This window comes from Lytechinus pictus, chromosome 4, assembly GCF_037042905.1.
Source record: "Lytechinus pictus isolate F3 Inbred chromosome 4, Lp3.0, whole genome shotgun sequence".
NCBI classification, from domain to species: Eukaryota; Metazoa; Echinodermata; class Echinoidea; order Temnopleuroida; family Toxopneustidae; genus Lytechinus; species Lytechinus pictus.
In genome coordinates this window covers 14,845,198-14,870,152 of record NC_087248.1, presented here as the reverse complement: position 1 = coordinate 14,870,152, position 24,955 = coordinate 14,845,198, and the positions used below count along the sequence as shown (strand labels likewise).

The 24,955-nt window shown below is 36.4% G+C and overlaps 1 protein-coding gene across 5 annotated transcripts in view; it reads right to left on the bottom strand.

Moving 5' to 3' along the window:
- Positions 1–2,569: 2,569 nt before the first annotated feature.
- LOC129258957 (uncharacterized) overlaps positions 2,570–24,955 on the bottom strand; it is a 59,140-nt gene continuing 36,754 nt past the window's right edge. For 3 of the 5 annotated variants that reach the window (XM_054897206.2, XM_054897208.2, XM_054897207.2), the window contains exons 8-15: positions 21,030–21,197; positions 17,942–18,023; positions 16,417–16,547; positions 12,968–13,198; positions 11,897–12,050; positions 9,155–10,269; positions 5,707–5,838; positions 2,570–5,347 (exon numbers count right to left, since the gene is read on the bottom strand). In XM_054897206.2, coding sequence (XP_054753181.2) covers positions 5,093–5,347; positions 5,707–5,838; positions 9,155–10,269; positions 11,897–12,050; positions 12,968–13,198; positions 16,417–16,547; positions 17,942–18,023; positions 21,030–21,197 — 2,268 coding nt within the window. In that variant the 3' untranslated portion in view covers positions 2,570–5,092. The remainder of the gene's footprint in view (positions 5,348–5,706; positions 5,839–9,154; positions 10,270–11,896; positions 12,051–12,967; positions 13,199–16,416; positions 16,548–17,941; positions 18,024–21,029; positions 21,198–24,955) is intronic. The other 2 variants (XM_054897210.2, XM_054897211.2) reach the window with 1 other exon arrangement.

Below are 24,955 nucleotides of genomic sequence, written 5' to 3'. Positions count from 1 at the left end.
CGTCTTTCAAACCTTTAAAAAACTGGAGACCATATTAGGATGAAAGTGAATCGTCCCTTGAATTAATATGCTCATATGTTTAAAATTATCATGAAACGTGGAATACTGTTTTAAAATACCATAAATATATCCAGTGAGTTGCAACTTACATTCCTTGATTGTCATTTAAATGTACAAGAAAACTGAAAATAAGAAAGAGACTGATTTTAAATATCATAAATTTCTTTTCTTAAAGTGAGACTACACATTACGTTGGAATACAGAAGCTACTTTATAGGGCTTGAAATTTTCTTCATAAATTAAACAACTTTTGGAATACTATGCTACAGATGCTTTCCTAAAAAGCCAATATAATGTCAAAATTGCACTGATTATCTCCCATTTATATACATTGATATTAATATTATATAATCCTTTTCTTCAATATCCATTGAAGTCTCGATTAAACCAAGCTTTCATTTCAATACTCCAGTTTACAATACAGCATGCAAATAGCCCATAAATTGTAAAGTACATATGGAGGTTGCTTAATATACAGGATATAATGGCTATATACAAGAAAAAAAGATGCAGTATATTCAGTGGAAAAAATGAGTGTACGGTACATTCACGGAGTGAAACATATGTTCATACTATCATACATATTTTGAACATTTCATTTCTGAGAGCATACATGTACTTACAGTAAGTTGAGCCGAAGCTTGTGAATACAATTTCATTTACAAAGTCAGTGCAAGACATAGTTTTGAAGGCAATACTCATAAACTGAGGTTGTATTATACCATACAACAGAATTAGAAATACAATATAGGCCCTATATGTGAAGAATGAATTCAAATTGAACTTTGTTTTTAAAGCCTGTCCAGAGGTACACAGCCCATAAAAGTCTGAGCAAATTTTTGCCAAGAAGAGGGGGGTAAAGATGTCATTATGACAACATAATTCAAGTCACACTTGCCCATTACATTTAGGGACCACTAAAGCTTTGTACTGATGCTGCAGTCACAATTCACCTATAGTGCCATAATGGTGCCAATTTATGAATTTCTATACAAATCATTTATGTGCCTGTGCCTGGTACAAAAATTATTTGGAACAGCTGTTTTCGACTCAACAGTATGGCCAACATAGTGAAATGTGACTGCAACACTATCATAAGCAATGTACCCAACTTAAAGACCCTGACCGGTGTAAAAACAATCATATATCAAAATAAAGGTAATGATTCATACAATACAAATATACCAAAAATATTACATATATCTCCTTCCAATAGTTAAAAATATAAAATAAAAATCAAAGAAACTGCTCCTCCAAAGTACGCTTCGATTGAGCACCCCCACGTCGCCTCGAAATGATGACGTCACGTTGTGTCAGGAGGGTTGTGATTCCATAGGTTTGTGTACAAAAGCATTGGGTATTTTATTCCATTTCCATGTTATGAATCCATTATTTTTTTTCGTTTTCAGATGAAAATGGCACTCAAAATTATTCACTGTTCAAATTTTTGTAAACCTGCAACTATTCACTACCTTTTTTGTGATTTCTTTGTTTGGCTCTTATTGGGCCTAAATTGCTATGTCAGGAAAAGTTGTTATACATAATCTAAATGCAGATAGAATTGAAATCTGCGCCAAATAAGCAGGAAATAAAATATGGCAAAAACTAGTTCAAAACTGTAGATTTCATAAATTCAAGCTTGTGGGTAAAAATATATGTGATATCCCTCTGTGATAGAAGTGAAGAGAATGAAATGCGTTATCTGGAAAGCAAAAAAATCACCCACTTTATCTGTGTACAAACCTACGGAATCACGACGCTTCTTACACAACGTGACGTCACGGTCTCGAGGCAGGTGAAAAGCACAATAAAGCCTATTTTCTAAGCGGGGATCGAAGCCCGATAATTGGAATATTCTTAAGCAAAATACTCAGCTGGGAAGCGGTGAAAATGCATAAAGCATACCTTGCTGTATTTAGTAGCTTATAAGCTTTCGATTGGTATATAATTTATCAATTTCATTTTCGGGTCCGGTCTGGATCTTTAATTCATTTTCATTCAAAAAATAGAAAAATAATCCCACAACTTTTTTACAAAGACGACTGCGATATGCTGCTTTTTCGTCAGATTTCACCTTTAATTTGTTTCTGGGATTATATCCTACATGTCAGCAAAAGAATGAATCCTTATGAATAGTTCAAATTATTCTGAAAATGTTCTTTTCCCTCTGGACTGTTGTACCTCTGTTTTCATATGTACGAATTGAATAAGGAACAGACAAAAACACTTTTTACCTACACAAAAATGAAGTGACAAAATTGTAAGGCCCATAAGAAAATATATCACAACCCCATTTGGCAAACAATTAGCATATATATACAGACACAACATTTACAGATTTGTGACATCATCAATGATTTCATTTATCACTCCATACTTGTGTGCACATATATTATTTTGCAGGCACAAAACTGATATTGCAGTACACCATTGTGACACCCTGACAGTCACAAAAGCACATAAAGATTTTTAAACAAATGTAATGAGTGACACACACATAAACATGTACATAAAATGAACAAAAAAAATCTTGTAGTTTTATTGAGTTTTGTTACAAACTTGACACAAACCACGTGGGGTGTGAAGCACCTAGAAGTGTAGCAATTTCAATATGATTTTAGGGCACAAGGGCCCGGCATCATAAAGCCCAGTGACTGATCATGGCACTGAGTTTTACAATTGATTATACATAATAATGCAATCGGTCATAAAGATCAGCCCTACGATCAACCTTTGTGAAACCGGGCCCAAGATCTATTAAGTGGCAAATATTGCATTGATGTCAGGATAATCTATCAAATCGTGTCCATGGATAGATCTGTATCAATTCCCAATAAAACGCACTTCACAATGCCTAACTTTTTAGGTGCGACATCCCACGATGTGCAACCGAGGTTACAACTTAAAATCAGAGCAAAATATACTTTCTATAAATGAGTTCAAAGTTGGCTTTTAAGAGGTAGACCTTAATAACACATTCGTTGAAAAGTGAGTTTGCATTTTCAACGACACCATATCTTAAGATGGTTTTCCCTTTTTTAAGAAAATAAAAAAATGCTTCCTTGTATATTCACATTTTAATCACATTTTCCTCTGAACCCCCCCCCCCCCTTGAATTTTGAAGTAAAAACAAAACAAAAGATACACCAAAAACCCTGTTGATAATACATGTACATACCTTCCCCACCAAAATAAATTTTATGCATCATTTTCATGAAACATATAAGAACTTTGACCTTTAAAAATTCTTTGAAAATAATACATCAATTACCTCTAAAGCAAAAAAAACACAAAGATTTCAACCTGGAAGAGCAAGCAAATTAATGAATTGTTTTGACACAATATAAAATCTGAGTAGCTAGCACCAGACCTCCATTAACTGAACATCAGTCGTTTCTAAAACTCGACAAGGCCACATCGTACAAAGAGTTGCGATCGATCCGATCAAACACAACCATGGAAAGCCACCACAACCAAAGTATTTTAAAATGCGTAAATCTGCGTAATTGCTATGCTTTATGATCTATACTGGAACATACATCATTATCTTGACAAATCATTATGCTCCTTATCGTTTTCAGAAGGACATTGTATAGCTTTTCCATATGATTAATTATGAAATTGATTTTATTTCCATAGTTGAGACTGATTGGATCATTCGCAACTCTATGTAAAAAGGGGCCCCTGATGTGATATGACCTATTCATTTTCCCTCAATACATGTAAGTGTCCACTGATAAGCAAATGTTGCAGATTTGTGATCATCATTAAATATGAATACAATTCATTCCTTTCGAGCCTAATTATAATATATTCTATAATGACATGATACATGGCATGTAGGCAAGAAATTCTGAACAATTAAATAAAATGCATTGAAAATATATATTTTTTCAAATCCCGATTTCTCTTTAAATATCATTAAGACTTGTGTCATTTTCGAGTCTACAGATAAAAATAGTGAATTTTATGCGCTAGTTGTTTGACAGAATGTTTATCTTGGACAATTTCATTTTTTTTTACTGCATTCTTTACCTATAAACTGCAAGAAGGATATTTCATTGAAATTGTCATTAAAAAGTTCGAATTCAAATTTGATATGAGAGTGATATTAAAAACTGGAGTGATTTTGACCACTTTGCACAACATGAAGTTTCACTTTTAAAATCTGATTCAAATAAAAACATGAACAGGTTCAAGTGCATACATATTTAATACATGTGCTTGTATAAGTACTTGGCTTCAGCAAGTGAGAGCAAGTCATTTCCTTAAATAATCATTACAACATATTCCAAAATAGTCTTGACACAATGACTCTTTGCATTAAAGTGTTCCACTTCTTATGTTACCAATGACATCCCATGATCAGATAGGATAAACAAGCTTTAATTATCCATCATTGGGCGAGAATGATTTTGCAATATACATTCTGAACATGTCTGTAATATTCTGGCATTAATTTCATTAATTAACACAAAAGCAAGATTCAGATAACTATATAGAAGTGCATTGACTTCATCTTGAAGATAGCTATTGAAGCGAGGCTTGCAATCTGTGATTTAAAACGATTTTAGGTTGATTTTAAGCAATCAAATCATAGTTCTCCAGAAAGCCAAACTCGCTACAGGAATGATGTCATCTAAACAGATTGCTGAGGTTGTCTCGGCCTACTGCTTCTGAGGCTGGTGCAGTGCAAACCGAAGCTCATCACATGCATCTACATGCGTTTCTTATGGTTTATCTGACAGCTTTTGCTTCTAGAACATTCTCAACGTGAAGCAAGTGCATATGACTAGGTCACAATATTCGTGTAGCCACCTGACGCCCCACATTCTTATGTATATCTGTGCTCCCATGACAATGTCGCCCATAGTATTCATTCCTCCAGTTCACCACGCAAACGGAGCACATCCCCAACTCTCTTCACCACTCGTCATCCACCACCCGGCAAAGCGTTGTATGCGTCTCAATAGTCCATGGCACTGCAGCGATAGAAACAAACCAGGCTACTCTAGACCCCAGAGAGGTGCCATCATACTTTGGCGGTCATCTTCAGATGCTCCAGGGCTGTCCGGAGCCTCCTGGTGTGCTTGGGGTCGGTCACTCCACATCGCCTCAGGTCTTCTTCCTCCATGTCCATCAGGATGTCCAGCTCGTCCCAGCCACCGCCGATGAAGGCGTCCACGTACATGGGCATACCGAGATAGGTCAGCCAATCGCAGACCGTTGAACCTCGTCCTGCGTAGATCACATGCTGGGCCTGGTGAGCCAGGGTGTCACTACGAAACTAGAAAAAAAGAAAGGTATTGTGGATGAAAATTCAATGATCGTTGTGGTATAAGAGGAGAGTAGATTCTAAATTTGTATTCTCTCTTCACGTACAGATCAAAGATTGTCTAGATTGGCCATTGTTATCATAAACGTATACAATATTGTAGCATTTGTCAGAGTAATGAGGTGTGTTTTTAACATGGTACTTGTATGTAGTTTACAATCGACCAGCCATTCCACAAATTCTTACACATTTTAACTTATTAAAAAATGTTGTGAATTGAGGACCCATATAGAGAGGGTCGGCTGTATATATTCAATGGATTTGCCCATTTATGACATGTTCCAAAATAGCAACATGCTCCAATCCCTTACCCAGCATCGACCTTCTGCAATGAGAAACCTGACCCTGAGTGCCTCCAGACAGACTGCAACGTCCGGTACTCTCATCTGGACCTCTTCAGCATAGCGCTGGATCAGAGCCGCTGGGATGCCACAAAAGCCCATCTAGGTGAAAGGAATTTGAGAGAAAAATGACAATTCATGCTCTTATGCAACAGGCTATTGAAACCAGGGTGGCAACAAACTGGCAAAGCAAATATGGTAAATTTTTGCTGCTTGGCAGCTAGTCAGTAGAGCAGTGTTTTGGATTCCAGTATCCTGGGTACGATTTTCTCTTGGTGAGCAGTGGCGTACGCATGGGTGGGTTACAGAGGTAACCCATTTTTTAAACCCATTTTGTACGCAGGGAGGTGGTCACAAATTTCTGGTGAAGAGCTTTTTTATTTTCATCATTTTTATTTTGCTTGTCAACTTCTCATACAGCTTGAAAACCCCCCTTTCAAAAATCCAGCGTACGCTACTGTTGGTGAGCTACATGGAGTGCCTTTTGGTTAGGAAATTACCCTCATGACCAGGTACCTCAAAGAAAACTTTAAGGACGTTCCACAGTAAAAGTGAAATCCATGTCATTTTCACCAAACTTTGCACATAGATACTTTAGAACCTTAATATTCGAAATATGCAAAAATTAACATAGGTCCATGTGTTTGATTTTTTGCTATAGAACTTCAAAGTTCACCCAAGTTGATGTTCTTAAGAATTGCGCATTCAAAAGAATTTGGCATTTTTAGACCGCCCAAGATTACTACAATGAGTTTAAACCTCCATTACTCAGTCAAAATACATGAAAAAGTCATCAAATTTCGCAAGAGAGTTAATAATTGTATCGTTAGAATGGAGAATATATTTATAGTGCTATTTGTTTGCAATTTTAAGTTTAACAGCACTGTCAGTTCTAAAAAATGGCGTAAAAGATAACAAAATCCCAATCTAAAACAAACAAACTACAAAAGTACAATAAATGCTGCACTTTATTCAAAATCCATGTCATTTTCACCAAAATTTGTAAAGTTGTAGAGGAAGGTATACCTAAAAGGAACAAACATTAAAAAATAGGGGTTCATGTGCTTGTTTTTAAACTATCAGTATTTTTATTAGAGCAAATGTGCTTTTTAAAACACCAAAAATGCGCCGAATGCTTTGTATCTATGTGAAGAAAAAATCAAAACCACTCTACCATTTATTCAAACTCGGGGTAATATTCGTGATTCTTGGCAGCACTGCAGAGTATAGTATTTTGAAATTGTAGAGAATCTTTTTCTGAATGGTCCATGGAATAATTCAATTTTTTTGCTTCATGAAATAACGCATCGGATCTGCAGTTAAAGTGCAGAAGATGAGAAAAATCAGCACATACCCGCAGCTAATTAATCACCTGTTCATCCATTGTGACGTCAGCGCGCAGAGTGTAAACTATGCGCAGATCATAATGCGCACAAACATAACTGTGGAACGTCCTTAAGTGGTCAGTCATCTGGTTGCTTGCTTGCTTTAATGCTTTTTCAGCAATCATGAAAAATGCAGTGCTTACTTGGGTGTGCAAATCCAGACAGTATCTGGATTAAAACCCTTGCAGCGGTTAATATGAAAGGGTTAATTGTTTCATCATGATTGCATTTTTACTGTGGCAAACAGGATTATAATAAGACTTTGAGTGGGACATTAATCAATGTGATTAAAGTATGATATGAGAAGGAATTCATTCCTTCAACGCGCAAAGGAAAAGAGGATTAACACGCTGGGAGTAGCAGAGGGAAGCGGGACGAAGAGGTCTTAACGATACTAATCTACCATTTTGGATGATATTAGCTTTGAAATGCTCTACTTGGAAAAGAAAATCAAAGTCCCTACCAAAACTGACGCTTTGATAGGTGTGTGCAATTTTTAATAGATCTACATGTATGTTAGATGAATATCAAGCTAGTTGTAGGTTTAATAATAAATAAGTGTCATTAAATAGGAATAGTAGTTAACTTCTGGGTCACATGTGGGCTAATGAAGACAAACTGATAGTCTATTAGGAAAGTGATCATTATTTAAAGTCTGGTTTCAGTTTCTTTGAGCAATAATAATGATCTGACATTTTAAAAAATTGATAAAAAAATATTTATAGCAATTAGTTATCACTCATAAGTGCAGAGTCTGAAGACCCGGGTAATGAAAGTGTTTTAGTTAAGTACTTAAACCAATCCAGATCATGAGCATCATCAAGTATAATAACCATTTAATTGGTAAATATCATTATATTTCAATATTAAAACAAACTTACAGATGGGCAGACTGTGCTTTGAAGGAAGATAATTGAAAGTGAGTATGTTAAGGAGTCCAGTACAAAAAAGGCACATGGAAGATTTCAGGTATGGCTTAGCCTAAAAAATAGACTGATTGAGGGTCCCCATGAATTACGAATGAAATAACAATATTTCTTTTAGTTAAAGGGGAATCCAGCCTTGGCCATAAAATATTGCGTTGGGAAGGAGAAAAATAAATTAAACAGAATGGTGAAAGTTTGAAAGAAATCGGACAAGCAATAAGAAAGTTATCGCTGCTTTAAAATTGAGATCACTAATACTATGTAGATTTCAAATTGGCAACTGGGTAAGTAAATTATGACAAGGGCAAGGACAACTTTCCCATAGGCCATGTACTTTATTATCAGGGATTTGTGGTTTTCTCCTCAGTACCCATTCCCCTGGGGAAGTAATCTAAATATAACCCAGGTAGTATATTGTTTTATGTCCTCATGAAAGGAAAATATAATTTGAAATAAAACTTTTGGGAAAATTACATTTTAGCCAAAATATGTATTTGAGTACATGGAAGAGTAGTCCTTGCCTTACATCATTATGACATCCCATATGCGGCCAATTTGAAGTCTCCATGGGTATAGTGATTACCAATATTTACAACTTGTAAAAATTCATAACTTTCTTATTGTTTGTCCGATATTGTTCAAACTTTCACCTATCAACTTGTCTGATTTTTCTTTTCCTTATAAAAACAAGTTTTTGTTTGGGTTGGATTCCCCTTTAATTATAGGTAGTCTATTACCCAGAATGTCAGTAAGGAAAGACAACTGCATTTTTTGTAGGAACAGAATCAGCCTGGCTAAATTATCGTCCCAGGTTATTTGTACAGCATTTAGCTGGATGGAAGGTATCTTTACCTGCATATGAGCAAGCTGAACTCTAATATCTACCACTGAATTAGTGATAGGATTAACTGAAAACAGAGGAATAGCATGTATACTTGACAAAAGTATTCTTTGGTCACATGCTGTAATACCACAGGACCTGTAGTATTTTTTTTAAAGGGACATTACTGCACTAGTTTGACAAAATAATTTTGTGAGGGAATCATTTCAAGTTCCCACCGTTATAGTAAATTTTCAAACAGGAAAGCTACAGGGTGTACTATTTACCTTGTCTGAGTAAGGTTCTTGTCTAATGTCAATGCCATCAGCCATCAACTTAGCATCTAACAGTTTCTCCAAAGACTGACTGTGCATACCAAGTCCCGTCTGCATCTTCTTTAGAGGCAACGTCGGCGAGGCGTGCAGCATGGGGTCCCGTGATACAGTGTCTTTTCTATTGTTCTGCCTCTTGTGGGGTGAGACGCTCCGCGACTTGCGCCTCCGACTGTTGAGTAGTAGGGCAGGGCAGGTATCCGTTTGCCCCACGGCACGGAGAAGCTGAGGGGAAGGCATGACCCCATTGACTGTACTAGACCAACCGTTTGAACACGTGACGGTGCCATCTACAGAGGCACTTCGCTTCCATTGGATCGATCCAGAATCCCCTATGACGAGTTGATTTTGCTCTGTTCTTGGAGGGTAGTTCATGAGCACGGGACTACTGGATCTCTGAGTGAGCTTTGAGTGCACTTGATGCTTTGGTGAGCAGCGTTGTTGCCGCGTCATTTGCAGGCTACGATCGTCCATCCAGGGAAACTCGTAATAGTTCTCGAGGATCTGCGGAGGGGTGGTATGTGAGATGGCTGCGACGGTGACAGGAGTAGCGCCGTTGTTGAACTGACTATGCCTCTGGAGAAGGTCCACTGCCTTGACGTCTGTCCTGACCGGTTTAAGGGGCTTGTCCTTTGGGACCTCACCGCCCCAGCCCCAGGAGTCAAGCCCAGAATACTGGTCGCACATCCTCAAATAGTGTCCATCCACTCCCGGGATCAAAATCCCTGATATATTATTGGAGTTATTACAGTTTGACCCTGGTACAAGGACTCCACTGACCTCGGGCGAAGGCCCCTCGTCCTCTTCCGCACACAGGCTCCCCAACCCCGATTCCCGAAGCATTTCAAGACTGCTCATGCTGTTCTTGCCATGCTTGCGAGCCGGAGACTGGGAATTGTCTCCACACAATCCTGCATCTGTACTTGCATAGAATCCAGAATCACGAGCTGCTATCCTTAGTTTATGTATACTAGTGCTCAGGTCTGTGTCATCTATCCTTTGGGAGGGGATCGGGGGAGGTATAGAGCTTTCTCCTAATGCACTACTTGATAATGTCCTTACATCAACACCTGAAAAAGGATAGATATTCACAATGTAATTGTATTAAACCATAAATGATACAGCCCTGAAGCTAACAAGAACATCTACCAGTATGTGCAACAACAAAATCTTAACACTATGACAACTGTAAAAAGAAAGACCAAGAAGAATCCAGGGGCCCGTTGCATAAAACTTTTTACCTGAGAAAACTCGGGTTGTTTTTACCAGAGTTTTCGCCCTGTGTTAAAGTCAATGGCAGAAATCAGACTAACCTTATTTTTCAGTTTTTACCAGAGTTTTCTCAGGTAAAAAGTTTTATGCAACAGGCCCCAGGAGGAATAAAAATAATCAATTGGTTCATGTGGTTTTTTTTCTACAGGTGCTGACTACTACAGTAAATTCCTGCATAACCAGATCTGCTAATTAATCTCTTGGAATGAGAATCTATATTTTGTGATCCCAAAGCCTTGTATTTTCTAACATTGACCTCTCAATGACCTTTGACCTTGGCCTAGTTACCTGATGAAATCATATATTTTGAAGAAAAACTTTAATGCAGTAATTTTCTTTAAAGATATAATTATGGCAAAATTGTAATGGTTGGCAGCTCTGATTTCAGCTTACTGAATTAAAGTACTCAAGGTTAGTATCCATTCATGATTATTAACCGTATCAGACATCTGAGCAGGGCAACTTTGACACATTGTTGCCTGCTTAAGACTGGGATCAAATGGCCGGTCAATAAATTTCCAATTGTTTATCCACCGGCCCAATTTATTGCCCGCTCAGGAAAGTCAATGAGAAAATGCGTGGAAATGTAGCGGCAATAAAGCAGAGCTAACATCCGGGTATTCTACGCGTTTTTGTATGCGTCCTTGAACCGCGCAGTACTATACGTCATAATGGTAATCAAGTTGAGACAACGCTGGATACTGCGTCCCTAGGCCAGAGACGCGTCATTTCAATTACGTCACAATGGTAAAGTTCAGAGGCCCAGTCTGCTCAACATGACAAACTAGATTCTCATGTTTAAAATTTAAAATATCTAAATTTTAACAATTTTTGCTCTAGATGTCTGATTTGGTTAATAATAGCAATATTGACTGGCCTGGGGGCGGAAGGACATATATCACCCTCACTAAATTGATATCACCCTCGTCACGACTCGGGCGATATAAATCTAGTTTGGGCGATATGTCGTATCGCCCCGAGGTCAGTCAGTATTGCTTTAATAGTGCTGGTCGATATTTGATTTCAATGACAGTCCATAATATCAAGCAAAATATCGCAGATAACATAATATATCACCAAGTCTAAAATTCAAGATTTCTTCATTATGAAGGTTTTCATTGGTGCCTGTCCATGAAAAGCAGGCATATAAGTACAAACTTACGTAGTTCTGAGTTGGTTTAAAGCAATACAGAACAGCATTTGTGGTAAATAAATAGTGAATAACTTTTCATAATTTACAGTATTTTAGGAATGTCATGTTTAACATGATATGCATATTATCATACTGCAATATACCTAAATAATCATAAAACCATTATCAAATATTCAATATTACACAATTTTGATATCAAAATATCATCAAAGTTCTTTTTTTTTTGTTATGTAGAACCCTTAAAACCTAAAAGGCAGACACAAATGACCTACATTTGATTGGTTCTAATAAGAGTTTGGCGACAGTCAATAGTTTGACCCTGTGCTCCAGGTTGGTAATCTCTAAACTGTCAAGATCCTCTTCGGTCAGGTTCTTGAACCTCTCCAGCGACGCTAGATCACGTGACTTGAAATCTGACAAGTATTTCTGCAAGGGAAAGGGAAAAGATGAATCAGAAGTTGGTTTGTAGCTGTTTGGTCTCCCATTAACCTAGCATTTTAGCTACTCGGGGGGGGGGGGGGGTTGATTCAACCATGGAGGTAAAATAGGAAGGAGTACCAACTCACTTTTTTCATTTAAAGCCATGTTTGATGCCACAGGGATAAGATATGTCAGGCATGTGTTTCATTGGCATTTTCTTGCTGATTGTAGACAAAAGATTCCTACCCAACTACAGACAGTTTCCCATGAAACTTGCAGCAGCATCACAAGTCGCCATCAAAGGCTATAGTGCACCTGTGTATTCTTTTGTACTTCTTTAGAAATTGAAAGCTACATGAATCAATATGCATTTGGTTGTCACTCCATCCATTTACCTCCATGGTTCAACGCCTCAAGAGCGCTGCATGATGGTAGTGGGCGATGTAATCTCCTCTGCAAGGCTGTATGGTTAATTTTCTTGTTTTTTGAACTGACCACTCCATTTTCTTTCAATACCATGAACATTTTATTGTGCAGCTCTGCACTATCGTGACAAACAACGATAATAAAGAAGCCAATACAATCATCCATTGTAAATGAACAGGTTCATCTGAAAAGAAAGGCTAAAATCATCAATGATTCTTTCTAGTGGACCTAGTAACAGGGTATCCATTTACATATGTTCAATTAATAGGCTGTCCCGACTGTCAAGAAAAAAAACAGCCCTCTATATGGACTACCTTTTTTATATGCACTCTCTAAAAGATTTTCATCTAAGCTTTTTATTTCGTCCCCAGGCAGTTTTATTTGAGTACCAGGCGTTGCAAATTTGGTCTCAAAAGATGTGCAAGAATCGAAAGTAAAGTGTCAGCGAGCGGCGCGGTCAAAGCAATTCGCACAGCAGAACAATGCAATATACTCACATCGCACTCTATCCTTCTGAGTAGCTCTTCAACACTTTGCAGATGCAGCACGTAAGAAGCGCTGGTTTGGTTAGGACCGAGGGGGAAAGTATGCCCCCCTTCCAGGCCGGGCATCTCCTCTCTACTCAGCTCTTCCACGAAGGTAAACTTGAACTTGCCACTCTTGTTCTGACACACCCCTTCCCAGTAGCCCCCTGAGGGTTTGCGGGTGATGTACACCAAGTCTCCTTTCTGAAGGTCGGAATTCATAACATTTTACATTTTGAACATAAGAATGTTACATTGAAAGCAGAGCACAAAGACCCATCACAAAAGACCTTGGCTCCGTAACACAAAGATTTGCGATGGATTGCAAATGTGAAAGAACCGCACTGATTGGTCCCTGGTCAGTATTTTCTACCAAATGCACATTTAACATTGATATTGATTGGTCAGTTCATTTAGCGATTGATCGCTATTCTTTGTGTTACCGAGCCCTGGCCTCCGTCTTACAAAGAGTTACGATTGATCCAATCAATCGTAACTCTATGGAAATCCATCAGTTGTCATAATTTGTTCAACATAACACTTTCAAAATGTCCTTTGTAAACAAAGGCAAACACACCAAAATGTCAAGAAAACAATGAATTTATGTAATTTACATCATATCTAGAAAATATTTTGAACATTCATGCATTCAAGATGTTGATGTTGCTGGCCGTCAATAGTTGTGATTGATCGGATCAATCGCACCTCTTTGTAAGACGGGCCCCAGAAATGTGCTTTGTTGGCAGGTGGTCTCTATGGAAATGATTCTATTCTTACAAGCTCCCATGAGGAATTACATTTCAAGGAGTCAACCTTTGGCCTTTACAGGAAGTTATTTAACAGCTTCAAATGGCTAGTCTTAATAGCTACAGGTATCTAACTTTTTTAATATCAAGTGGGTGGTGTTTACAGGTAGTTCACCTTTTCAAACCAAAGGTCTTAACAGCTAGCTAACTTTTTAAAACCAAAGGTCTATGCAGGTATCTAACTTTTTAAAACCATTGGTCTTCACAGCTAGCTAACTTTTTAAAACCAATGGTCTTCACAAGCTAGCTAACTTTTTAAAACCAATGGTCTTTACAGCTAGCTAACTTTTTAAAATCAATGGTCTTTACAGCTAGCTAACTTTTTAAAATCAATGGTCTTTACAGCTAGGTAACTTTTTAAAATCAATGGTCTTTACAGCTAGCTAACTTTTTAAAATCAATGGTCTTTACAGCTAGCTAACTTTTTAAAATCAATGGTCTTTACAGCTAGCTAACTTTTTAAAATCAATGGTCTTTACAGCTAGCTAACTTTTTAGAATCAATGGTCTTTACAGCTAGCTAACTTTTTAAAATCAATGGTCTTTACAGCTAGCTAACTTTTTAAAATCAATGGTCTTTACAGCTAGCTAACTTTTTAGAATCAATGGTCTTTACAGCTAGCTAACTTTTTAGAATCAATGGTCTTTACAGCTAGCTAACTTTTTAAAATCAATGGTCTTTACAGCTAGCTAACTTTTTAGAATCAATGGTCTTTACAGCTAGCTAACTTTTTAGAATCAATGGTCTTTACAGCTAGCTAACTTTTTAAAATCAATGGTCTTTACAGCTAGCTAACTTTTTAAAATCAATGGTCTTTACAGCTAGCTAACTTTTTAGAATCAATGGTCTTTACAGCTAGCTAACTTTTTAGAATCAATGGTCTTTACAGCTAGCTAACTTTTTAAATTCAATGGTCTTTACAGCTAGCTAACTTTTTAAAATCAATGGTCTTTACAGCTAGCTAACTTTTTAGAATCAATGGTCTTTACAGCTAGCTAACTTTTTAAAATCAATGGTCTTTACAGCTAGCTAACTTTTTAGAATCAATGGTCTTTACAGCTAGCTAACTTTTTAGAATCAATGGTCTTTACAGCTAGCTAACTTTTTAAAATCAATGGTCTTTACAGCTAGCTAACTTTTTAAAATCAATGGTCTTTACAGCTAGCTAACTTTTTAGAATCAATGGTCTTTACAGCTAGCTAACTTTTTAGAATCAATGGTCTTTACAGCTAGCAAACTTTTTAAAATCAATGGTCTTTACAGCTAGCTAACTTTTTAAAATCAATGGTCTTTACAGCTAGCTAACTTTTTAGAATCAATGGTCTTTACAGCTAGCTAACTTTTTAGAATCAATGGTCTTTACAGCTAGCTAACTTTTTAAAATCAATGGTCTTCACAGCTAGCTAACTTTTTAAAACCAATGGTCTTTACAGCTAGCTAACTTTTTAAAACCAATGGTCTTTACAGCTAGCTAACTTTTTAAAATCAATGGTCTTCACAGCTAGCTAACTTTTTAAAACCAATGGTCTTCACAGCTAGCTAACTTTTTAGAATCAATGGTCTTTACAGCTAGCTAACTTTTTAGAATCAATGGTCTTTACAGCTAGCTAACTTTTTAAAACCAATGGTCTTCACAGCTAGCTAACTTTTAAAAACCAATGGTCTTTACAGCTAGCTAACTTTTTAAAACCAATGGTCTTCACAGCTAGCTAACTTTTTAGAATCAATGGTCTTTACAGCTAGCTAACTTTTTAGAATCAATGGTCTTTACAGCTAGCTAACTTTTTAGAATCAATGGTCTTTACAGCTAGCTAACTTTTTAGAATCAATGGTCTTTACAGCTAGCTAACTTTTTAAAATCAATGGTCTTTACAGCTAGCTAACTTTTTAGAATCAATGGTCTTTACAGCTAGCTAACTTTTTAAAACCAATGGTCTTCACAGCTAGCTAACATTTTAGAATCAATGGTCTTTACAGCTAGCTAACTTTTTAAAATCAATGGTCTTTACAGCTAGCTAACTTTTTAGAATCAATGGTCTTTACAGCTAGCTAACTTTTTAGAATCAATGGTCTTTACAGCTAGCTAACTTTTTAAAATCAATGGTCTTTACAGCTAGCTAACTTTTTAGAATCAATGGTCTTTACAGCTAGCTAACTTTTTAAAACCAATGGTCTTCACAGCTAGCTAACTTTTTAGAATCAATGGTCTTTACAGCTAGCTAACTTTTTAAAACCAATGGTCTTCACAGCTAGCTAACTTTTTAAAACCAAAGGTCTATGCAGCTAGCTAACTTTTTAAAATCAATGGTCTATGCAGGTACTTTTTTTTAAATCAGCGGTCTTTACAGGTAATTAACTTGTTCAATCCAGAGGACACATGAGCAGGTATGGGTAATCTTAACAATCTCCAGTGTTCATATAATCATCACTTGCACCAGCATAGAGCACTTGCATGGTAAGAAAGATTATGCAAAAGGCCTCCATTGTAGACTTGTTTCAGTACAGACATTCTAAAGTTCCAGTTAGGGTCTGTATCTGCAGACAAGTACCTTCCCTGCTTTTAACATCCAATCATTAGGACCTACTATATATGCAGAACATGAGAATGTTCTTTACCTTGAATGCCAGTGCTCCTGTGTCGTATGGGCTGGGAATGTAGTCTGTCTTTGCCCTTGCTACGGAACAGAATAGAGTAGGTTTGAGTTGAACGTCGGGGCTGTGCGACTGTTGTCTTCTCGTAGATGGACCTATTACAGATGAAAATAATGACATTTATGAAGATGAATTGAAAACAACTGAACAACTGTTTTATTAATAAAAATCATTTCTTTTATGAGAACCTCAAAAACACATTTTGATTACTGCCTTTGGGGAAAAACATAAATTAAAGATAGATACAGGTAACACAACAAAATCGTAAATCTGTCAAAAAAAATTCTTATAATTGGCCCATTAAAATGCCAAAGGATAAAAACATAATTCCATAGTAATCTCTTTTATCAAATAATTTATGAAATCTACACCATCATAATATATTACTTTCACATTATCTCTTTTATTTAGTGACTTTCGAAAGTTTTATGTCCTCAGGGTCTTTTTTCCCTTTCTTTTTCTTTCTTTTTTCCCCTTCATTTTCCTTTGAAAACAAAAATCAATGTTGATAACCCTTTGGAAACATCTTTTCACCAACTCAAAATGTGACACTACAGCCAGTTACATTTCATTCAATATCATTCCAGTCAAAACCCTTTTCATGCAAATTTTTCAGGAGCCTATACATAAGAAACGCAGCATTCATGGATCAGACCAGACAAGATGTTCTAAAAATGACAAAGGTTTGTTCCAGTAAGCTGAGCCACCCACCTGATGACATGTTTCTCGAAGGCACACCCTAATATCAGGTCATCTCATTCCATCATCGCCTTCTCAAATTTAAGCAAACCACCTTCCTTCTTACTTGGCTTATTCAAATATGGCATGTTTCTTAGAGGCATTGTAAGGATTATATTCATCCAAAACAGGTATTTTTTCTGCCGTGACACTTTGTATTACATGTAGTGTCAGAACACTGCTGCATTTCTATGCATCTTTTTTTTTCACTTTTAGACCCCCCCCCCCCATCCACTCACTTTTCTCTATTTTTCTACCTTATCTCTTCCTTTTTTACTTTCTATCATTCTTTCTCTCTCTCTCTCTCTTTCTTTCTTTCTTTCTTTCTCTCTCTCCTTTCTTTCTTTCTCTCTCTCCTTTTTCTTTCTCTCTCCTTTCTTTCTTTCTTTCCTTTTCTTTTCTTTTCTCTTTTATTTTCTTTTCTTTCCTTTCTTTTCTTTCTTTCTTCCTTCCTTCCTATCTCTTTCTCTCTCTCTCTCTCTTCCCATTCTGTTTTTTGTTTGATTCTATCTTGCATTATCTATCGATTCTTCCTTTATCCATTCTTGACATTGGGTCTTCCATCCTTGTTCATATCTTTCCTTTAATTCCTCCTTCTTTTTCTGTCACTCTTTTCATCTTTTCTCCCTAGATTTCTTTCCCCATTTCTGTCTCATTGTACATACTTATTTATCTGCTTACTTTCTTTCTTTCCGCCTCTGTTTTCTTTCATCTTAATAAAACCTAAATGACATAAAATAAAAACACTTACCATCACTACTACTGAAATCATCACTTGTCGTGGAGCTAACCGTGCTCCTACCAAGACTACTGCTAGGACTATCACTTCCTCTCTGAAAAACCAAAAAAAATACAAAACAAAAAAGATTAATCAATCTCTATATTCATACCCCACCATGGAGAAAAGAGGAAATCAATTTTTTGTTGATAAAACTCCAAGATGGAACTTCTCATCCAAAAGGGACAGGCTAATGAAATATATTTCTTAAAAAAGTGAAAGGGCTATAATAAAAAGTTCGGGATGGCAATTTTGTTATCATCACGTTAAATAGTTCAATAGAAAAAAAATAATATTGGCTAACTTTCAGTGACAAAAAGCATTGTGAAGTCAAAATCATTGACTAATACATTGATAATATATTCCCACTTAAGCCCTAACTTAAAGTATACTGCTGGCCTCTCCATTTACTTTCACATTGTTCTCATTGTAGGGATATCATTGAAAAACATATTCTAATTCATTGCCTCCGACGAAGATTCTGCTAGGATCGAAAGCTTAGGCCCCTTTTTGACTTTCATTTTGAAATCATAAACCTTATGTTAATTCACTGCATTCTCAACAAATCATCTAGTAAAAATAATCGAAACTTATTTTCAAAGCTATGCTATCCATACACTGGCAAAGTCAACTTCACTGCGAAGATTCCTAGCAGGTCAATTTGAAATAATTCTATTGGATCATCACGTGTATTGTCTTACCAAAGTTACATAAGGATCACAAAAAGTACAACCTCTTCCGGCGAAAATCTGGCTACCGTATGGCGACAGGAAAATGATTGATAATCACACTAAGAAATCAGTGCTGAATGATAATAATCTAAGGCCCATTGTTTAGATTTCACAATGATATTATCTTCCATAGATTTTGGACTGATTCCAAGTATGATGCACCAGTCATGTTAAAGCATTTGTATGCTGTTACGGAATACTATTTATGAAATCAGGTCACAGATTTCCCTCATTTTCTCATAAAGTAGCCTGTGAATGTCTTATTGATCATTATCTAAAATGCGATTACTTGCAAATACAAAAAAAATAATAAAATGTTAGGGTTGGTCCACGATGCAGTGTGGATGCAGATCCTGGTTTCAGAAAAACCTGTTTACAATTGCAAGTAAAGTAATTAATAATTGACTGAAGTGGTCATATTTGATTGGCTGGAACAAAATTTGTCACGGATCTTAGCATTTATTATAAAGTTTATTGAACCAGGCCAAGATAGTACTGGGTCCCGTCTTACAAAAAGTAACGATTGATCCAATCAATCTCAACTGTATGGAAATCGATACCATAATTTGTTTTCCAAGAAAATTTGCACAATCTCCATAGTAAACAAAGAGAATCACACTGAATATTCAAAAGAATGATGAATGTATGAATTTACTTCATATCTAGAAAATAGTTTGAACAAATTTGCATTTTTGATGTTGACGTTGCTGGCCATCCATAGTAGTGGTTGATCGGATCAATCGTAACTCTTTGTAAGATGGGGCCCAGGTACACATGATGCAATAACCATATGATAAACTAGGCCATCCATACTATTCATGCACATGCCATATTAGTGTAATGAATAATCTTTATCAGTCGCAGAATAATGTTAGCATGAGTGTCAATAAAGAATGATGAAAACGACTTGTAAAACTCGGGTCATAAAGAATAATTATATACAGTATACACAAATATAAAAAAATTCCCCTCATTTTTGTCATCAAGAAAAACCTTTTAAACATGCATGACGTATAAAACCAAAAAAAATGGTTGACTTGTAACTTCTTATGAAATAGGGGGGGGGGAATGAATTTTCTTGATTTTGTAAATGTGAAACAACAAAACCATACATCATTATGTATCAAAAGGCACTTACAACACCAATGCACCCTCCAGTATTTATCCTCAAGAAACAGAATTATGTCAGCAAAATTCTAAATTTACAAAAAAATATTGCTCTGTAAATTTCTGGTACCAAGTCAAAATGCTGTATGTTGCTGAGAATGATAACAATACTACATGTTTGTGAATATTAAAAATGTAACAATTATAAGAATGATTTCTGATGCACACTAAAAGTGTATAACCCCCTTTCACCAAGAAGACCCTGCTTCACAAAAAAATATAGTCCTTGGCTGGTTTCAATTGGTACCAAATTTGAATTATCAATATTCCTAATATCTTATCTATACCCATCTTCTTCTAAAGTCTACAGAATTATACAGGAGCATCAATCTTGGTAGGATACATGTCAGGCAAGCATCGTGACATTGCATTGACATTAGTATATACATGACAGGTACATTCTGTCCTTTTACAGGAAAAGTCACATATGTCACTTGCTTCCTTCTGTTAATTAGGGCAACAGATATTCCATGGAGTGGGTTGCATTCTTGGTTTACCACAATCTAAATCCAGGACTTTAGTCAAAATGTCTATGTAGTACTAGGTTTCGTCTTCCTAATCTGATATTAATGGTGAAGAAGATGTATTGAATAATCTTTATTTGCTAATTTCAATGCAAAATATACGCATCCAGGGGTGAGCATTTTTAACTGCATGATAAAAGAATTTGTACCTCTTGAAGTAGTACACAACAAGCACTAAAAAATAAGTGATATATAGTAATTTAGGATTAACTTAATTAATGTTCAGTACCAAAACAATGGGTTAGAAGCTAATATCCTTATTAAGCCAGGGTTACACCAAAACTGAATTCTCCCGAATAAATTCAGACCAACTCTAGCCGATCCGACCTAATTCGGATGGTTTCGGTGGATTCGAATGTTTCTCGAATCCTTCCTGAAATCTTTCACATTCGCATATAGGGAGAACAGAATACTCCTAAAACCACCTGAATACTTGCATTCGGATGGATTCGCAGCTGATTTGGGTCCGGTGTAACCCAGCCTTAATCAAGAATTATTAGTAAAGGACACACTGATAATGTCTTGGAAGAAACAGAGAAAAAGGTAAATAATGAGATTGAGAAGGTGCTGTCCTTAGTTTGTTAATGCAAATCTCATGCAGACAGGCTTCCATGCGAGTTAGACCCTTCTTGCTCTCACCTCATACCCAGACAGGGACCCATCGGGAGACGTCATAGGGGAGGAGAGGTTGGACCAGGGGCTACTAGCCCCCCTGGAGGAGTAGGCCACCACCGGGGAGCGGGTGAACTTGCGGAGGAGGCGCGGGCTGCGACTGCTTATCATGACCTTGAGGGACTTCTTGGGGGTCTGGCGTCGTTTGAGGAAAGAGAAATCCATAGACATGTTGGCCATGTTGTTGGTGGTGTTGATATCAACTTGGTTTGGCCTATCTGGGGAGGTGGTGTGTGTGGTAGTGGTTGTGGAAGTAGTGGCTGCAACAGCAGTCTGGACACAAATAACAGGTGCTCTGTTTTTATTTTCTTCAGATGTGATTTTGATGAGATGAATGCCAGATGAATATATTATTAAGCGATGATGTAAATCTTTGTTTATAGGTTTGAGAGCTGAAGATGTAATCTAAAAACACATGCATCAGATAAAGAGTTATGATGTGAGCAAGTTGCCAAATACACTGAGGAAAGTGGCCCAGATTTTACAAGAGTTCACTAAATGTATCCATCATGATGAAAAGACTACCACTTACATGTACATGAAGGTACGTGGTAGAGCTACCTTCAAATCAACGCTCCTTGTTATCCCTGGCACAACAGGACTCATTTAATTAATAAATCACAATTCGATGCAAATACCTTCCAAATTTACAAGACGGTGTACTACAACTAATCCACAGAAGACATTAAGAATCGCATAGAATATTTCAACACTTGCAGAGAGCACTAATTGAAAGTTTTGAAGACCTTGGAACAATTTTGAAGAAGTACATCTATGATAAATCCATAAGGCAACTGATCAAAGAATATCACTAATGGTTGTGTCTCAAGGAAACTGTGATACCTGTGCAATGACGAAACAGGTCACGCGATGTGCCAGAATGTGGGTTTAGATAATTGTCGATTCATTCGGGTGTTAGAGGAGGGGGAGGGGGAGACCAGAAGCAGCACCTTAGGAAAAATAGGTCGGTGGCGTCACTCAACGTAGATCAAGAAAAGGTAATCCTGAACAACCTAAGCCAAGTGTGAAAAACAAACTACAGAAGTGAAGTGATTTATGGTTGATCCTAGAGACGTTTTAATCCTACAATGCAGGGAGGCTGTGGAAGGGTTTCTTCAGGCAGTTCTGTTTCAATCCACAGTCCTGGATGATTTCTCAAAGACATCAGTATCTATCCTTGGAAAGGCTGTAAAACCTGCTTCACACAATCAATTGCAATTTCAGTAGAAGTAGTCATGTATTCTGTGTACATGTATTCTGCAAAATCACCATTAAAAAAAAATCCAGGATATACTGAGGGCTAAAAATACTACATGGTGGCTTGTCTTTGTATCTTTTGCACCAGATAAATCTTGGTGTTTCTAGAAGGAAGTTCTTGCAATGAGCGTTGGAACGGTCTATAAACATCGGCCACGTTGAGATAGGAACTGTGAAATGCAGTCCAAATGTTAGACCACGTCAGCAGCAAGTTCATGTTTTAATCTGTTACAAACATACGGGTTCCATTTCTCTCGGAAGCCTTCTTTTGAAGAAAAACACAACCATCCGCCACTTTATCTATGTCCTCTGTGGCTGCATGAACACTATAAAAATATATCCCGTTCCCCTCTTTCCTTCGTACATCCTTACATTGGCAAACATCCCCAGAGTAAAGGCATGAAAGTTCCATAAAAATTGTGACATCACTGTCGCCTGCCAAGAATAATGAGGATTTAGCTTCACAAGACTGCCAAACATCTGTCCCGGAGCACCAAAAATATCCATGGAGATTTTTTTTGCCCAACCTATGGAAGCTTCTTCCAAGTGGCTATATCACCTTATCTCGTGGCGGCATCTGCGATCCGTGTCGCCAGTGCTTTCTTGTTTCGTGCCTTCAAGAAAATAGTTGGACATGAAAGACCCTATCTCATGGCTACACACTCAACTGCCCCTCTCCCCCTTTCCTGCATATGGAGTTCAATAGACCTTCTCACTCAGCTACAGGAAGAAAAGTTAGATAACAATGTCCTCTCAATATACCCCCTACACTCTCACATCTAAACATATCATTATGATTCATGTTCAGATACAGAGTGTAACCCACATAAATATAACATGAATCACAATTATTTTACCAAAAATGTTAACAAGATTTTGCACTTAAGGTCAAAGAACTTTCTTTTCTATCCAGGAAGTCTGGGTTTTTTTTCCAACAGGGAATAATTTTGGAATGAGGAACCCTAAATTTTAATTAGATTACCCTAGAAGATTCAAACTTACATCATCACAAGCACTCTAAAAGGGCTATCTAATTATTCATTATCCTGTCAAAAATTTTTTTTTTTTTTTTTTGTTATCTTAAAGTAAAAGATCAAAGGCAAAACCAAAAAAGTCAATATAGATTTCTTTTTTTTTTAATTAGTGAATTTTCACTTGCCATCAAAGCCATTTGGTAGTTACATCATAGATCACTTAATTTTTAGTGAATTTAGAGTGAGCATACAAATGATACTCACAAATTTCACTTTTAAAATGATCAAAATCACTCAATAACAAGTTACTATTTAATTAAGGTAATTTTATTCTCCCTCTTTCGATATATTTTATTGGAGTATACCAACAAAGTATTTTTACCATTCAATTTTGTTTCTGTGTCATTTTTTAACAATAAAAAGAGGTTAGTACCAAAATATCTCTTTCATTGATATAACATAATTTACATCATCATATGAAAATTAAAGACATTATATATACACCTAAGAATAGACAAAAACCTTTGAATTATTTATCAAAATTGAATGATAAACAAACTGACAATAAAAATCCTTAAGTTTATTTATTTAAATTTAAAATGATTAGGATTTAGCAAATACACAGACATGAAAAAGATCATGTTTAACTTCAAAGTGACCAATTCAAATATCCTATCACATTACTTTTTATTCTGAGGAAAAAAATTATCCAATACCAACAAAACGATTTTCATTATAGGAAGTAGATGGTTCAAAGGCAGTACCAATTCTATTTTTGGATACCCCCCCCCCCCCTCTGACGACAGGGTATTCCTTCACCTTTGTCTTGATACAGAAAGGCAAGCTTGGTACAAGCACCTGTCCTCAGGTACCCGATCAGATACTAGATTGTGAAGGATCCAGTCGCAATGTCCGTATAAGATTTACTTTTTATCAAAAAACATTATATCCATGGATTCAATCTTTATTGTATTTCACTGCTGCCATAAAAATGTAGACAAATATAAAAGATTGGAGCAAAAACCTCATGACCATCAACCATTGCAGTTGAAAATCTAAGCATCATTTGAAGGAATCCTATCGATTACCAACTGACAAACTCTGATTTGAATCAAATCACAACTTTTCTTGAACTCTACATGCCCCACATTCTATCCAACTGCAATAACCAATTTATGGTGAAAATAATTTCTTGATGATAGGTGCTACATGTAACAATTAACATCAACAACAACAACAACCCAAGTCCATTGTACACTTGACTTCAATGAAATCAACCCTGAAATAATAGTCAATGTGCAACAAAAGTTATGATTATGAATACTTGGTATTACAATAATCATGAAATAATATAATGGATTATAATGTATATGTATACTGTAAAGGAAATGAAGTGATTGTGTGCTATCATGATATGAAACATTTGTGCAGACTCAGAGATAATGGGCTATTATGTATTTTACAATGGACATTCATATACATAATAATGTTGATATTATCAGATTTTATTGCAAATGAGATATAAAAGAACATGAGGATGGTTCTACAACAGATTATACATATGTGCGATTTCACAAAAAATAACATTTAGCATCTTAGGATAAACAAGACATCATTCATACCATTTGATGTCAAATAAGAGGGGACTGAAGACTTGACAAA